This window comes from Lepidochelys olivacea (assembly GCF_965140295.1).
Source record: "Lepidochelys olivacea isolate rLepOli2 genome assembly, chromosome: 9".
NCBI classification, from domain to species: Eukaryota; Metazoa; Chordata; order Testudines; family Cheloniidae; genus Lepidochelys; species Lepidochelys olivacea.
In genome coordinates, this window is record NC_140419.1 from 44,996,103 (window position 1) to 45,014,845 (window position 18,743).

General features: G+C 44.0%; 1 protein-coding gene across 1 annotated transcript; it reads right to left on the reverse strand.

Moving 5' to 3' along the window:
• Positions 1 to 429: 429 nt before the first annotated feature.
• Positions 430 to 1,473, reverse strand: GPR148 (G protein-coupled receptor 148; the record flags this gene model as incomplete). The annotated part of the gene is made up of 1 exon (XM_084638161.1): positions 430 to 1,473. One exon carries the CDS (start codon positions 1,471 to 1,473, stop codon positions 430 to 432), a length of 1,044 nt encoding a protein of 347 aa, XP_084494287.1.
• Positions 1,474 to 18,743: the final 17,270 nt, after the last annotated feature.

The window sequence follows — 18,743 nt, forward strand, 5'->3', positions numbered from 1 at the left end:
ATGTTGCAGTGTACATGTTCCCTCAGGCACACACTTGGGCACTCACTTTATTGAGGGGCAATGTTGGCCAAGCCAGCCAAGATTAGCCATTGGTCTTTGTTGCACTGGCTTTTTATTTTTAACTTTGACCCCTCCAATACAGATGGGCAGAAATGACCTCTGTTTAATGTCTCCTCCAAAGAATGTCACTTCCAGCAATGGAGCAAGCTCTAGTTCTACATGCAGTGCACTGAGTATGGTCCCATGTTGTGGTGTAGTCAAGATGTGCAACCTTCTGATAGTGAGGAGACAGTAGGACTACCCCACCACAGCAATGCCTTTGACACCTGCAAATAAAGATCTAGGTAGCTGGTGAGATGCTTACCTATTGCGAGAGGGCAAATACAGCCCCTTTCAACTTACTCTCGTGTAGGTACATTCTGCCTCTCTTTATGGCGATGCAACAGGTGACACAAGACTAAGGCGCTTCATTCTGAAAATGAATTTGAGAGAGGACGATATCTCCCTATATCGAAGCCCATATAGATAAGGCAACAAAGCTTTTGGCAGAACAATCAGGACATTGCAGATTGTTAGAGACATCCATATTCCTGTCCGTAGTCCAATGACAGCATTGATGTAAAGTAATGTTTCCACCACAAGGGCCAGAAGTGGAGAGAAGTAAAAGAATAATATAGTGTGATGCATCAAGAATGTCACGCTAGCTCTAGAGAAAATGCTTTCCCATATGCCCGATTGTCTTGTTTTAAGATACAGGATAATATAACAACCATGTATTAAAGCCAAGCAGAGAAAGAGGACAGCAACTGAAAGCACATAACAGAGCTTCACAGCATCGTCTCCATTCAGAGTCATGACCAGTATTATTGGCACAGAGCATGTGTTCATGGGACACGGTGTGGGCTTTTGAGTCACCATCAGCACCAAGTAGATGATCCCTGGGAAAACCCCAGAAGAGAGCCATATGAGTATGATCAGTTTTTTCGTTCGTGAAGGTGGCAAAATGGCAACGTAGCGCAAAGGAAACAAAATGGCCAAAAATATATCCAGTACCATGGCAGCAGCTGTGAGCAATCCCCCGCAGTAAGTCACCGCCAGCAAAAACAACAGAAGCACACAAGCATACTTGGGGAGTGTAAGGTTCTCACCACTGAGAACGGCGGAGAGGGTGTAGAAGATTAAGTACATCAGATCACAAAGTAAAGTATTCCCCAGCAGCAGGTACCTTGTTTCCTGGCGGATGCTGAAGCTGGAGAAAATCACAAACAAGATGGAGGGAATTACCAGGATGGCTGCCACAAGGCAGACAACTGGTGGGATCAGGAACATTTTCATGTCTATATATGGAGGGGAGATAATCCATTCTTGCAACATGTATGTGGAAGGCTCATCCAAATCCAAGGTCCTGTTGGAATCAATCTCCCTCAGGGTTGCATTCAGAATCTTTGCAGAGACGCAGGCTAAGAAGTTCATTTCCTTAGGATTTTTTGGAGGACTGATCAACTTGGACAAAACAAGCTCTGCGTTGAATCTAACCTTGCAAAAGCTGATGCAGTGGATGTAATGAGCCCGGAAAAGCAAAAAACCTTTTGTAGACAACTCAATACCAGCATCCCCTGGTAAGACCCAAGGACAGATTGCTGAAATTCTGTAGTGCCCAAAGGTGCTTCCACAAAGTGGAATATTTTCTTTTCTTTCTGCAAAAAGTAATGGTGCGTAAGGAAACAAAACAAACTTTCCCGTGCTTTAAACTTCAAACCCTCTGTGAGCTCTTTGATCAGGAAATATACGGGTTGCTTGTTATTAGCAACTGGAGTTTGTTCTCATTCTATTACCACACCAAAGAGACAGATGGACTAGAGCTTGATTAAACAGATGTGATAGTGACATTCCAAGTGTACTGATGTACTAAAGTCATAAAAGTGATCAGATGATATTTTGTATCAATTCACAGGGAACAGCACAATTGACTGATTTGAGGGGATCAGTAAAAACATCTCTCTTAGCTCCTGTTGTAAAATAGCGTCAAGATGGGTGTGTTTAATGAAATCATCTTATTTATAGATGGTACACATTTTTGACTGGCAGCTCCTCAGACATGTTTTTGTTAAGCATGATACAAAGACTGCGTCCTTTTCAGTTATCACAAACTTTCAACCAGTGTGTATGGTTGATTAGATGTGTAGTTTTATAAATAAGCAGTATCACATGCTCACGTGCCATACAATATACGGACATCATTGCAGCATGCAATCCCAAAGTCCATTTGGATGCTAATTCCTGTTTGTTGTTGCCCCACAGAGCATTGCACTGCCATTTGTAGGGCAGAAGTACTATTACTGATCTCAATCTCATTTATATGGTCTTGGAGTGCAATGAAAGCAGAGCATATGGCCCTTGGTTTGTGAGAAGGGAACCCCTCATGTTTTTTTCCAAGAGGGCCTCACCTGGCTGAAAGAGCAAAAGCATCCATGAGGTCTGAGTGGAGTATTGTTCAGTCATCTCTCCTCTGTCAGAAAGACTGCAGCTGATAGGTGCTGTTTCAGGTTGTGTAGTGTAAAGCGGGGACAGGCCTGGTGGGGGCAGGCTGTCCTTTGAGCATAGAAGTTCTTCATCTCCTAAAGGAAAATTGTGTGTGTGTGAGTGTGTGTACACTGTATTTTATATTCAGATGCCCTAAGTGGCAGTAAGCAGTCATAAAAAAAAACCCATGTATTGTTATGACAGGGCAAGATGTCAATGGGGATGGAAAATGTCAGAAAGAAAAGAGTGTACTTGTTAAAAATCTTGTCTCACTAGGACCCAGAGCTCAGAGAAAGGCGAGTCAGAGTGTCCTTTTCACGCCAGTGTTTGGAGACCTCCCAACTTTCGGAGAAGACTGAACAAAGGGTCTCAATAAGGCAGCTTACCTTGTTACCTGACAATGAACTGTGGCAGTGCCTAGGAGCCCCAAACATGGGGCAAGATCCCATTGTGCTAGGCTCTGTACAAACACAGAACAAAGACAGCTCCTGCCCCATAGAGCAGAATGGCTTCCCAGTTCAGACTGGTATGAGAGGGACTTCAGAGTGTCTAGCCACTCTGACAGGGTATAGAAAGTGAAGGTCTGGTTGTCTCTCAGCTTGAGTAAACCACAGAGCATGCAGGGAAAGAGGTGGAGTCTGGCGGCCTTAAATACACAGTCTCAACTTTCCATTTTGGGAGGAGAACTGGGAATAGCAAAGAGGATGCAGGTGGCTGGATGAGACAACTCTGGGAAGGAAAGTTAAGTGGGGAAGAGGGATTAAAATAGTTGGGGAGAGAAAAAAGCCTCCCCAGTATTATGTCTATTAGTAGGGTACATGCTACTGGCTGATATGCGCTATTTATTAGGGCCATTGGTATGTTTTATTTGGACTAGTGGCCTGACTCACCACTGCCATGCAGTCATTTACACCTATGCAAAGTAGGACCAAATGGTACTAAATCAGAACGATATAATACACCTGCTCTGCACAGGCATAAGTGACTGCAGAATGTACAAGACAGGGGAGAAGCACGGTGCCTAGCTTCTCTTAAAATCTTGAATTTCCTGGTGATTCATTTTAACCCAATGTGTCTATGGTGAGCAGGGGCAACCTGAGGCATTGGACTCAGTGCCCTGTGTGTGACAAGATCAAAGGGTAAAGATAAGACTTAATTAATCGTGAATGTGAAAAGAACATGGGCAATATTTAGAAAAATGGGTACCCAAATGTAGGGTTTTTAATCGACATTTAGGCACCGAGATAAGTAGCCAGTGAAAACTGCTAGCTGCTCATTGTCATCTCAGCTGATGGAAAAAACAACACAAATTTGAAATAAGTTGAGCTGTTGCACATGCACACATTTACAGGGCTGCCTTTATCAGCCTAGTGCGTCACGGATTGATGGTACATATCACATTAAAAAAAGTTGTATCTTGGGGAGTAACACCACAATATTATTACTTGTATGCAGTGTTGTTGTACCTTGTTGGTCCCAAGATATTAGAGAGACAAGGCAGGGGAGGTAGTATCTTTTATTCAACCAATTTCTGTTGGTGAGAGAGACAAGCCTTTGAGCTTGTACACAGACCTGAAGAAGAGCTCTGTGTAAGCTTGAAAGCTTGTCTATTTTACGAACAGAAGTTGGTCCAATAAAAGATATTCCTTGTACTAACTTCTCTCTCTCCAATCTTATTACTTGACATCCAGGGCTCTAAGACCCATATTTTTCCTGTAAATGCACAGTTCGGCCTTCTGAGCCTAGCTGGTTTTTCACCTGACCCTTGAAGATGGCATCCAGGTAGAAGACCTGTTCCTCTCCCCAGTGTAAAAAGCTGTATATGTTATGGGCTAGATGCTCTGCATTATCTGGCCACTTTATGCCACTCAGGTGATGCAAAGTGGCTAGAATCAGGTTGTAAAGAGCAAACAGAGTTCGTCTTGTGGAAGGGAGCTCTACTGGCTTAAATATATGCTGAGACAGGAGGCTGCTTCCACCAGACTGTCAAAGCAGGGAAGAAAAAGTGGGTGAAGGAATATTCTTTGTTGGACCAACTTCTGTTGTTGAGAGAAACAAGCTTTCGAGCTACACAGAGCTCTTCTTCAGGTCTGGGAAAGGTACTCAGAGTGTTACAGCTAAATACAAGGTGGAACAGACTGTTTAGCATAAGTAGTTAACATATATTCTAAGGGACCATTCAAGGTGAAGTGGTTCAGTAGCAACCCTGAAGTCAAAGGACAAAAAAAAAAAAAAAAAAAAGGAGGGTTAGTGGGTTACAGATGGTTGCAATAAGCCATAAATCCAGTGTCTGTGAGAGCAAGATTTTTAATGTCAAGCAAAGTTATTAATTTAAGCTCCCGGGCTCATCTTTTGAAGGCTTTATGAACTATGAACCAAGAACCACAGAAAACCCCTGTGTGGGGTTTGAAGGACTGTTCACTTGCCAGAGCCCTTGTTGGGGTTGAGGTGATCTCCGGTAAGCTTATTAGCATGTGCGTAGGTCCTTTTATTGTTCTTAATCTGTGTTCTCTATCATGCTTTTACCTTCAGAATAAATGTGCTTGCTTAGAAAGAGCTGTGTGGTAATTTAACTGTGCGAAATTGCACTGTTTATAGGTTCTGAGGAGAAAAAGCAAAGCAGGCCTACTTATGCACTTTGACCTGCTGGGGAACTCACAGTATAAGCACGGAACAGAGCAGCCTGGAAAAATCCTGGTCAGGAAGGGGAGAGACGCATGTCTCCACCCAAGATAGGTAATGGCTGGGGAACTGGAAGCCTGACAGTGGGTGCCCTCGGTGGACCATAGAGGGGGAATACAGGTGCAGTTGCCCACATCTGTGAAAGGCTGTAGTGCTTTAACTAAGCCAACGTAGTTAAAATGGCACAACTTGTGTGTTTAGACAAGGCCTAAGTTTTGCAAAATTGGGAAATAGCAAATAACTTGAACAATCAGACTCAGGTCTTAGCCCAAGTCATGTAACTCAAGTTTTAACAGGAGTCCTACAATTGCCCAATGCATGACTGCTGGATTTTTAAAACCTTGTGTGCCTTGACATACAGGTCTGCAGATATCTTAGCTGGTACCTGAGCCTCTTTGACCATCAGTGGATTTCCTTAAGCTTAGATGTTATTGCAGTATGTTGCTTGACAGACCAAGGACACAGAGGCACTGAAGACTGTTCCTGTAGAAGATAATGAATTTTGGAGGCTGCCTTGCCATTGTGTCCCAAAATACCATACGTACTGCTTGTGATTGAATGCTCAATATTTTGTGATGCCGACCTGAATGATTCTCCCCATTTCCTGCAATCCTGGCCTCAGTGTTCTAGTTATTGATTCATCTGTGTTACTCTCCAGTAAATTTATGTTATGCAGAAGCACTTCCTATGTCTCTGCCTTGTTCAGAACAACCAGTATTAAAGATTCTTCCCCTTCTGGCTCCTATTTTACAATCTGTATTGAATTGCACACACCATTAATTACTTTATTTATTGGTAATCTTACCTGAGTCTCCAGTAGAAAGCCAAGGTGAACTGTGCTTTTGCATCGTTCTTGCATTTTCAAGTCAGGAGCTAATCAATAGGGTTGAATTCAGGAGGCCCATGCAAAGTAAAGTGTATGATGAGCAATACTATAATTCAAGTACTGGAGACAGTGCAGTATATTTATATGCTGTTGCCATGTAATAAGATGCTGCTACATAGAATACAAAGAACTATCCATTATTATTCTTTGTAGTACAATGGTGCTTAGAGATTGAAGCCCTATCGGAGATTGAAGCCCTATTGTTCTAGGCACTGGACAAACGCAAGATAGTCCCCTGCCCCAGGAACAGCTAATTTGAGTGAACGAGACAAATAAGCACTCTCTTTTCACACCTGTTCAACCAGTTTCTCAACTATGATGCAATAAATGCATCACAGTTCCAGTGTATTTTGGTTCACTGCCTAAAAATTAACACTGGTAGCACTACACTAGTTTGAATTCAAGGCTTCTGTGACTCAAGAACCCCTCAGTGCCAACTGGCAAGGGAGTTGCAAGAATGTCCTAATTCTGGTATGTAGATTCTAGTTCACCAAAGAATGTTGTGTGAGGTCTTAAAATGAAAGCCAGGATCATGCTGGTTGTTAATATCATTGTGAAATTATGCATATAGATACTATGTAGCAGTTATTTATGTATATTGAAAATATGTTCTTAGGTTGTGGGTCACAGCAGAGGTGGAGAAACAGATTTTCTGTCAGACAAAAGAGGTTTATTCACTTTTGCATTAAGCACTGTTAAGCAACACAAGGGAGGCACATTTACATATAATGTCAGCAGAAGGATGTGAAATCAACAGGGAAGGAGGAGGATACAGGAAAAACAAGTGACGGGAGGGGGGGGAAGTGTCTGACACTCTGCCCCATATTCATCATAGTGGTATGATTATAATATGATTATGACAGGGCCGCCTGGAGGATTCAGGGGACCTGGGGATAATTCTGGCGGCGGGGGTCCTTCCACTCCGGGTCTTCGGGGCACTTCACTGAAGACATGGAGCAGAAGGACCCCCCGCCGCCGAATTGCCGCAGAAGACCCAGAGCGGAAGAAGCAGCGGCCAGCCATTCACTCCGGGTGTGTTCGGCGGCACTGAAGGACCCCCTGCCGCCGAAGTACCACCGAAAACTCTCATGGGGGCCCCTGAAAACTCTCGTGGGTGCCCCTGCGGGGCCTGGGGCAAATTGCCCCACTCCCCCCCACCCCGGGCGGCCTGCATTATGACATAATTATGATGCATTTTGAGCAAAGTGTGTCACGTAAGGCAGTGGCTCTCAACCTTTTCAGTCTACTGTACCCCTTTCAGGAGTCTGATTTGTCTTGCGTACCCCCAAGTTTCACCTCATTTAAAAACTACTTGCTTACAAAAATCAGACATAAAATACAGAAGTGTCACAGCACACTAGTACTGAAAAATTGCTGACTTTACCATGTAATAAAATAAATCAACTGGAATATAAATATTGTACTTATATTTCAGTGTATACTATATGCAGCACTGTAAAGAAGTCATTGTATGCCATTTTAATTTGTACCAACTTCGCAAGGGCTTTTTATGTAGCCTGTTGTAAAACTAGGTAAATATCTAGATGAGTTGATGTACCCCTGGAGGACCTCTGGTTGGGAACCACTGATGTAAGGTGTCTATGGAAAAGTTATAATTTGCTGAATATGATTATCCTAGTTGTATGTAGGTATCATTTTTGTGTCTGGAGTTATGAATATTGACTATGTATTTGTATTTCAAACCCGCTGTCATGTTGGATTATAACAGGGCCTGAAGGGGCTGACTATGTGTCACCAGCAGAGCAGAGGGAGAGCCCAACCCAGCCGAATAGTTAGGGGGCACAGTGGTTCCAACTGCTTCCAGGATTCACCCCGGGGGTATAGCCCATCACAGGGTTTTTTTTTTTAAAATTATCTGAATACGATGAATTTTGGGGATATAAGTAGATGGCAACAAAGATACCCATTATCCTGCACCTAGGAAGTAAGTGGACAGTGTGGTAATGTTCATGAAAATGTGATCTCAATGCTGCAGAGGATACCTGGGGTGAGATAAAACTTCTTTAGACAGGAGGTTAGCCTGTTAAGTTTAGTCTCTAGAAAGCATAGTACAATTTTGTTTTTATATGTAACCTGTTTTCCTCACTCGTTATCCCTTGAATCTTTGATAAACTTATGCTTGTTTTCACTATAAATATATCTCAGTGCTGGGGTATTAAGCCAAGTGGTGATCCTGAGTTGAATCCTACAAGCTGGTGTGTACACTGTTCCCCTGGGGACAGCAGACCTGGTATTTCCGTGAGTGTTCAGTGGAGAAGGTGCTGGACACTACAGGGGAATGCTTCAAAGGAGCTTGGGAACTGGGATGCACCAATTGTTAACCTGTAAGGCACAATAAGGGCTGGCAGAAAGCAAAGGAGAATGCATGAGTGCTAATAAGCTGGTGGCGTCAGGGATCTGACACCCAGTTAAGCACAAGCCAGTCTCCCTCAAGGTGGAGGCAGGGGGCTAACAAAGTGACTCATGGTCCTGGGTACCCTGAGAATTACCATGACAGCTTCTGATTCAAAACATCCACATTGCCATATATCAAAACGTATTCTACATGCAGAATGAAGGAACAAACTGGACTAACATCATAATCCAGTGGTGTGAATCAGGGAAGTCACATGTTCAGTGGTTACGTGCTTAGATTGCAAGCTTTTGAGGGCGGGGCCCTTCTCTTTTATGTGTTTGTACAGTGCCTAGCGCAATGGTGCCATGGTCTCTAGGTGCTACCGCAGTATAAGTAACAATGTTATAAGGGCCTGAGAGGCTAGTTAGTTCTGGGGGGACATTGTGAGATGACTATTATATAGGAGTGTTTGGGTGTTGGAGGGATGATAGCCTCTTTGGGCGAGGTGTATGTCAAGGGTGGTTATGCTGCCACCTTGCAGGAAACCTACCAATGCTGACTCCCCCAGCCCCCATACACTAAAGTTTACAGAGCTTCCAATAGGTCAGTGGGGGAACACCCTAATTTAGGGATAAATCTTCCTCTGACTGGCTACCTTTCCCCTGAGGAAGGGAAGTTAATCAGAACAATGTCAGGGCTGCCAGAGTCTCCTTGGTTCCAAGAGTCTGGGGAAAGGGAAGCTGGCTGTAGGATTGAATGGAACATTAAACACAAAGCAATGCCTTGAGCTTTTGTGCTTAGTCTGGGCCCAGTCCGTTGAGGTACTGGGTAAAACATGCTCAGAACTCTCCATTACAATTGAAATCAAGAGGCAGAGTCTTTCTATGGTGACCAGTCCCACTGAAGTTACTAGAGTTGCAGAATCTGGTCCAACTGAAGACTCTCAGCCCCTTGCAAGGTTGAGAGAGGAAAATGGAGGACTCAAACAGCAATTAAATGCCAGTTCCATTAGAATGCTGAGACAAAGAATTAACCTGAACAGAACTACACTTCTGCTAGGTTCCAAATTTGTTTTCAACGGTATGAGATTTCCCCTGGAAGAACTTTGGGACCTGCTCTCTAGGTTTCACTCAGTGCTCACTGAGGCAAAGTTCCTGGTAGCTTGAGAGAGGATTTTGCTTGCAAAAAGGTTGAGGGCAGCAGGGCTATATGCTCTTTGGTGGCTGGACTGTCTCTTGGTACGTTTAATAGGGTCCCAATCTCAGTGGAGGTCTCTAGGTGTTACTGTACTACCAAGAACAATAAGAAATGGACTATTGCCAGTGATCGCCACCTTTTAGCTAGCTCTGTCTCCTGTTGCACCCAGAGGTACTGAAAGCTGTTCAGTGTCTCATTTGTCATTCTGTGGTGAGAAGATCTTAAATCTACAGTGGCCCACAAGTTGTTCCTGCAGCTGTACAAAGTCCAGAAACCAGGTACAATTGCTGCTAAAAATAAAGCAGCAAAGAAAGAGGTGTGAAAAGTGGGTCCAGGTTGCAATGATTTTAAAGGTCAAGGAACTTGGAACAAAGAAAGAGAAAAGGTGGGGAGGACTGGCTTGAAGATGTTTTGATGAGGCTCCAAAATGAAATGGGAGACAGCATAAGGAAGAGAGGATGATTCAGAGAGAAGCCTCTGAATAATTTTTAAATTCCAAATACCACGGGGCCATAATAGAACATGTTATTGTGAGTCAGAAAGTGAAGGTAGGTCTTGTGGAAGATAGACTCTGCAGGTGCAAGATTCAAGGTTAAACGGGATATCTGGGTAGCAGAACGAACAAGAATATTTTGAAGTCTTTCAAAAAGATTTATATAAAGGAAGAAACAATGGGGTCAGAGAAATAATCGTAACTTGAGGGGGAAAAAGGAACACATTTGGTTCCAAACAGTTTACCCTCCTACTGCAGGGTCACTGCTAGGAGCTGCAGCCATGTAAACAACTTCATTTCCTGCCCCACACAATGAAAAGCAAACCTGGTTTCCTCTCCTATCTTTGTGCTTCCTTCAGTGTGAAATGACTTACATGATTCAACCAGCAATGCTTTATTATGAGTCAGGCTTCAGATACTTCTGGAGGTGTACAAAAACAAGCAGATTTATGTGGTCATATTTTTTACACAAGTAATTACAGTGCCTTATGAGAAATCATTCTGGATTTTTTCCCGCTTTGATTTAATAATCTTTCCTTCCCTCCTGCCTCCTATAATGAGGTATTTATGCAACAGCCAGGAATGACTTGGGTAAATAATGCCAACTTTTAAAATATTCACAAAAAGAAAAGTAGTACTTGTGGCACATTAGAGACTAACCAATTTATTTGAGCATAAGCTTTCGTGAGCTACAGCTCACTTCATCGGATGCATGTTGTGGAAAGTGTAGAAGATCTTATTATGTACACAGAAAAAGCATGAAAAAATACCTCCTCCCACCCCACTCTCCTGCTGGTAATAGCTTATCTAAAGTGACCACTCTCCTTACAATGTGTATGATAATCAAGGTGGGGTCCAGTCCACACAAGAGATCCACTTCCTGGACACCACAGTGCTAATAAACGATGGTCACATAAACACCACCCTATACCGGAAACCTACTGACCGCTATTCCTACCTACATGCCTCCAGCTTTCACCCTGACCACACCACACGATCCATCATCTACAGCCAAGCTCTGCGATACAACCGCATTGGCTCCAACCCCTCAGACAGAGACAAACACCTACAAGATCTCTATCAAGCATTCTTAAAACTACAATACCCACCTGCGGAACTGAAGAAACAGATTGATAGAGCCAGAAGAGTTCCCAGAAGTCACCTACTACAGGACAGGCCTAACAAAGAAAATAACAGAACGCCACTAGCCGTCACCTTCAGCCCCCAACTAAAACGCCTCCAACGCATTATTAAGGATCTACAACCTATCCTGAAGGATGACCCGACACTCTCACAAATCTTGGGAGACAGGCCAGTCCTTGCCTACAGACAGCCCCCGAACCTGAAGCAATACTCACCAACAACCACATACCACACAACAGAACCACTAACCCAGGAACCTATCCTTGCAACAAAGCCCGTTGCCAACTGTGCCCACATATCTATTCAGGGGACACCATCAAAGGGCCTAATCACATCAGCCACACTATCAGAGGCTCGTTCACCTGCACATCCACCAATGTGATATATGCCATCATGTGCCAGCAATGCCCCTCTGCCATGTACGTTGGTCAGACTGGACAGTCTCTACGTAAAAGAGTAAATGGACACAAATCAGATGTCAAGAATTATAACATTCATAAACCAGTCGGAGCACACTTCAATCTCTCTGGTCACGCGATTACAGACATGAAAGTCGCTATTTTACAACAAAAAAACTTCAAATCCAGACTCCAGCGAGAAACTGCTGAATTGGAATTCATTTGCAAATTGGATACTATTAATTTAGGCTTGAATAGAGACTGGGAGTGGCTTAGTCATTATGCAAGGTAGCCTATTTCCCCTTGTTTTTTCCTACCCTCCCCCCCAGACGTTCTTGTTAAACCCTGGATTTGTGCTGGAAATGGCCCACCTTGATTATCATACACACTGTAAGGAGAGTGGTCACTTTAGATAAGCTATTACCAGCAGGAGAGTGGGGTGGGAGGAGGTATTTCTTCATGCTTTTTGTGTGTATATAATAAGATCTTCTACACTTTCCACAGCATGCATCCGATGAAGTGAGCTGTAGCTCACGAAAGCTTATGCTCAAATAAATTGGTTAGTCTCTAAAGTGCCACAAGTACTCCTTTTCTTTTTGCGAATACAGACTAACACGGCTGTTACTCTGAAACCTTTTAAAATATTAGCTCTCTTTTCTAAAGCAGCTTAATTTGTATAAAGAAATTATTTATGTTTTTAGGTTTCTAATGGCACTGCAAAAATCAATCAATCCCATGTTAGTGCTAATAGGAAGCACCTGTATAAATCCTACATACACAAGAACTGTGGGACTAGAACCTGGGATTATGGGCTGATGATGCTTGTGCCTTCTGACTGGAAGCTTCAGTTAGGTTTCTGCTGGGGGAGCCTGTGAAGGTAGGCACTGCAGGAAGTACTGTCCCGTGGGATCTGAGTGACAGCCCCCACTGCCCATTGACTGGTTTATGCTGGCATATAAACCATAAAGCCATCACCGGGAGTGGTCTGAGCCACAGTGCGGCTTGCTTCCTTGCATCTGCTCCAGACCTTATTTCACTATAGACCCTAGAATCTGGCTTCTGACCCTGGTTTGTCCTCAACTTTGCTGTTTGCGTGGTGTCTATAACCTGGTGCCTGACTGACTTCCTGGTATCCTGACCTGACTTGGCTCCAACTCTGCTGTTTGCAACTTGATGCCTGAACCTGAGTTCCTGGTATCCTGAGCTGGCCCAACTCTGACTCTGCTATTTGCTTGCCACCTACAAAGCTGGTGCATGACCCTGATTTCCTGGTATCCTGACCCTGCTACTCATCTCCAGACTGCAACTTAGTAGCTAACCGGTGCACACAGGCTGCCCATGGCCTGGCCCTAACAATATGCTTTGGAGAGATGACAACATCAATTTGTCCATAGTGGAAGATTATCACCCATTTTATATGGTTGAATGCTTTGCCAAGATCACACAGTGAGTCAGTGACAGCAATGGGATCAGGAGGTTCCTGTCTACTGCTCTAATCACTAGTTGATAATGCTCTTCCTTCCAGCGAGAGTTTGAGCTAAGCTGGTGTATGCATACAGCTATGCCATTACAGCGCTTTTCCTCACAGGCCCTTTCATTATGTAGATGGCTAGCACCTGAGCTATTCCAGCTCAGCCCTGCCTCACACACAGTGGGGGTAATCTCCAGCATCCACTGGAAGGGAAGCATGGGATTGTTACAGGAAGGCTCCAGACAGAAGAAGGATCCCGTGCAGCCTAGCATTGGCCTATTTTGTCTCTCTTGTAATGCAAGACAGGATGTGCTGCAAGGGTTGGGGTTGTCAGGGATAAGATTTCCCAGCAGGATGAAGGCTTGGCAAGTGGGATGGGTGACTGGAAGATGGATGAAATAGCCTGGGTGAGAAAGGATAGGATTAATGTGTAGAAGGAAAGGTTGAGTAGTAGTGGTGGTTTAGTGGCCAGGTCACCTGACTGAGGCTTCTGACTCAGACACAGATTTCCTGGCTGACCTTGGGCAACTCACTTAATCTACCCTGTGTCTCCATGCCCCATGTGTAAAATAAGGATACCACTTCCCTCCCTTACAGGGTTGTTGAGAGGATAAAATCCATTGATGACTGTGAGATGCTCAGCTACTACAGTAGATGGGGTCCCAAGAGCAGACAAAAATGGGGAGAGGAGAGAGAAAGTGAGCAGAAGAAATGGAGGGAAAGAAAATACTGGAGAATGGGAGAGAAGAATCCAAAGCAGCACAGGGTCTGTAGGACAGAAAGTGCCGCCACCAGAAGTGGCAATGCAGTGGCTTGGAGTTGTCCTGGGGAGGCTCACCTAAGGGCAGGAAAATAGAGACTGATTAAAGAGACAAATGATATAAGGTTTCCCTTTTCAAAGGGGAGGGAAGGCTGGTTAGAAGGTTCCATTTCCAGACCTGGTTTTTCACTCTCTAAGATAACGGGGTCGTAAGGCAGCACTGCAGTGAGTGCCCAGAGGTAAGGGAAGAACTACTCCACGGTGACACCTCCATCCAGTGAAGGAGTGATGCTGGACTTCAGACAGCATCTTGCTGATCCTCTTCAATGGACTGTAGTGTGGAGAGGGGGTTTCTATATGCAGACCCATGAAGGTTAACAGGATGCAGAAGGCCCCTTGTGTGAGCAAAGCTCGCTCCCTTGGAGCTGTGGGCATGGTGATTAGGGAATGGGGAAGTACCACCTCACAGTTGCTGATGGAGTACCATCTATGCGCAGCCCCAGTCTTATATCCAATATCCAGGCACTACAAGACTGGGAGGGAACAGTCCCATTGCTCTGAGACACCGTTGCAGTAATATAGTAATGTCTCTTTAAGGCTCAGCGGCAACAAGGGGGAAACAAAACCAGGGGATGCATCAGTGAAAGCACAGGAAAGATTCCGACTGTGCAGAATCTTCTTGTCAAGCCCTTTCACATGATGGATTGTCATCAGATCAGTTCAGTGTGCTCTGCCTCCCTTCACAGCACGAGTGAGATACAGGCGGAGCACCATCAAGTTACGGATGGCGTTTCACTGCTACAGCCAACATGCTGATTTCTAGCTCACAGCACTGTGCCTGAGGACTTCCATGGTCCCTGGACAACAATCTGAAACCCCGTTGATGCTCCAAATGATCTACACCCATTGGCTGACAATGACCTGGCCGCATGCTGCTGAAGCAGGTGCTAGGTATGGCAGCACATATGGTGTGAAAGATTAATGGACAGAGTGTGCTGAGAATCACAACTTACATTAACATCAAGAAAGACTCCACACTGTGGGAACCTTTAGAATATCTAGTATTGCCCACAAACATACAGTAACTGCTGTTTCTTCCCAATGTTTCCTGGCGAGTTTTCCACTGCTTGTGTATTTAGAAATGGGATTTTTTTCCAATCACAAAACCCGTCGTCCCATTGGCCTCTGAATGTAGCATCTGTGCCACTGCTCCATAGGTACTGTCAACCAGGAGATTTTGATTTCATTGCAGGAGCAGCAGAAGTGGATGCTAGGTTTGTGAGGGAAGAAACTTATTCAAATGCAAATGTTCCCATAGTAGCCAAAGAAATACAGAAGATTTCTTGGCAAAATAAGTCCACCCAGGTGTAACTACTTGAATGATCTGCTCTCCCACCAACCAGGTCCTGCTTACACCAGCACAGCTTATGTCAGTCATTTACTGCATTTCTTGTCTGTTGGTGAAATTGTAGCTGGTGACAGATGGAGACTGAGCCCAAGTACAGTGTTGCTGAAAGCAGCTCACAAACATGGACATGTGCTAAATGGATTTGTTTTTATTTTTACTTTACTTGGTGATTTATTCTGATTAAAAAAAGGCACCATGGGCTTGTTTGGATCCGGATACACAAACACCTCCTCTCTCTTCGCTTCCCTCTTCCTTTGCTACTTATTGTTTGTATCACATTTATACCTAGTGGCCCACAACAAGTGGGACCCTGATGTGCCAGGTGCTTCAGACAACATACAGTTTGTAATCTAAATAGCCTGTATCAGGGACAAGACGGACAGGAAGTATCATCTCCATTTTGCAGCTAGGGAACTGAGGCACAGAGAGATTAAGCGATTTGTCTACGGTCACAGAGAAAGTCTGTGACAGAGCTGGGAACTGAACTCACCTCTGAGTCCCAAGCCAGGTTCTTAATCACAAAACCATCTTATTTCCATTTCAGTCTCTTTACAACTTGATACTTGTAATAAGCGTGCGACATGCATAGAAATACTTGTTAGAAATAATCTGTTTCCTGGCCCCCATCACACGATCTGACTCAGGATTGTAAAGGCAATGCCGTAAGAGTTGTCAGTACCCATTAACACCAGGGGCTAATTTTACAATTTTTGGTATCTGCTTCTCCAAACAGTCTCGCTGATTTCAAAATTCATGTACTAGAGTAGCCTTCTCCATCAACAATCCAGCAGTCCCTTTCTCTGATGAGAAAGTGCTGGAGCTAATGTTCCCTGTGCCAATCCAACAGAAATGAGAACAATTGCAAACATTCTTGCAAATAAAGAGAATTTAAAACTCTTTTATTTGTCTCAATTTCCATGATCTGTGAAACACTGAGGGGAGAGGGGACAGTCCTTACTGGTCAATTCAATACGGTTTCAGAGGTGCAAACTCTTCTGCAGGTTCTGTCCCTCTTTTGTGGCTCCGGTCTCTGAGCACTGCCACTAGGGCTCTTTGCATTCAGATTGAACTGCTCATACTAATGCCACCTGCTCCTCAATTTCTCCTCTCTTGACATGCTTAGTTCCACTGGGAAATGTCAACTCTCCACCACAACATTCAAATCACCACCATTCATTAGTGCTGGCTATGGCATTAGAACAATGTCTGCGGAATTATCCGCCCTGTCCCTAAAGATATAGCTCAGCCTTTCCCGTCTACGTCTGTTTATCTGCTGCCGACGATCATGCTGACAGCTTTGGTGTAACATTCACAATTATGCAAAAAGGAAAGGAGGACTTGTGGCACCTTAGAGGCTAACCAATTTTTTTGAGCATAAGCTTTCGTGAGCTACACTCAAGCCTGTCATTGTATCAAGCAACTGGAGATTCAAAACAAGGGGTAGCTTCTGTACTTCCATTGTGTGACCCCAGTACAGAGCATCAGCTAGCTCAAGCTGTGCACACCATCTGGACATTTTGTAAGTCACATACTATTCACGTTAGCTGATCTAGCAGTAGCATATTGTGAGGTCAGGGCTCAACTCTCAGAATGAGTCCTTCACCCTCATGGTACTGGGAACTAGAAGCATAGCAAATGCAGTGCTGAGCCCCTGCGGAGAAGGAGACTTGACAACATGAACATAAAGAACAGAGGGTACTGGAGGGTCTTCTGAGAGGGCTGCCGCTGCCGCTCCCACACCAAGCTGTCAACTGGCAAGATTGCCAGGTCAGCCAGCTCACTGAACCTCAAGTTCTTTCCCTTACTGCAATACATATAGAGGTCCTAGGGGTAATCAGTCTCTGATCATCCTCAGTTGAGGGGGCGGGGAGAGATGTACCATGATCATTAAGCCAATCCTTTCTTCCTGCATGCGTGTCAACTGCAAGGGACTTGAGCCACCAGTTAACACTCTCTCTGTGTGCCAGATCCAGAATAGAGAAGGACTCTACGCTGGCACACAATGCTATAGATTTTTTAAAAAAAACATTTTGTGGGGTCCTTTCCTATCACATTGAAACCCTTGGGGGCTTTCCTTGTGTTCTGCTTTTTTAGCACTTCAGGTGTTAAATTAATATAATAGTTTTGCCAGAACAGCTTCTTTGATAATGCCTGCATGTTCAAGGCCTATTTCCTAGCAGCACAAACAGCAAACACAGCTCTGGGCTATTAACCAATTCATTACATTTGCTCTCAGAGAATATGTTAACCTAGCAATAAGCAACCTGATCATTCTAGTTTAGACTTAAAAAAACCTGTTAAAACACTTCTGCAACAGATCAGAAGCCATCTTGTTGGCTAGCAAGAAGAGCCAACATTGCTTCTGAACTTATTGCACTTTATTTAGTACATGTTCCAGAATAGCTTTTATTACGTGTACCAGTTTTATCAAAAAAAGAAAAGAAGTACTTGTGGCACCTTAGAGACTAACCAATTTATTTGAGCATAAGCTTTCGTGAGCTACAAGATCATCTGTAAGTCACATATATCTATAAGCCTCCCAACAGCTTCCAGTACAATAATTAACAGCAAAACAGAACTTTTAAGTGCACATTTTCAGAGTACAGATAAAAGCTAAGCCACTAAGTGATATTCATATCCACGACATGATTGTTATATTTAAAGGTGACACTGAAAACAATCTTTAATTTTGAGCGCCATCTGGTGGAAAAAGAAAAGGAGTACTTGTGGCACCTTAGAGACTAACCAATTTATTTGAGCATAAGCTTTCGTGAGCTACAGCTCGCTTCATCGGATGCATACTGTGGAAACTGCAGAAGACATTATATACACAGAGACCATGAAACAATACCTCCTCCCACCCCACTCTCCTGCTGGTAATAGCTTATCTAAAGTGATCACCCTCCTTACAATGTATATGATAATCAAGTTGGGCCATTTCCAGCACAAATCCAGGTTTTCTCACCCTCCGCCCCCCCCCCTCCAAACTCATTCTCCTGCTGGTAATAGCCCATCCAAAGTGACCACTCTCTTTACAATGTGTATGATAATCAAGGTGGGCCATTTCCAGCATAAATCCAAGTTTAACCAGAACGTCTGGGGGGGGGGGGGGTGGGAGTAGGAAAAAACAAGGGGAAATAGGCTACCTTGCATAATGACTTAGCCACTCCCAATCTCTATTTAAGCCAAAATTAATAGTATCCAATTTGCAAATGAATTCCAATTCAGCAGTTTCTCACTGAAGTCTGGATTTGAAGTTTTTTTGTTGTAAGATAACGATCTTCATGTCTGTAATTGCGTGACCAGAGAGATTGAAGTGTTCTCCGACTGGTTTATGAATGTTATAATTCTTGACGTCTGATTTGTGTCCATTTATTCTTTTACGTAGAGACTGTCCAGTTTGACCAACGTACATGGCAGAGGGGC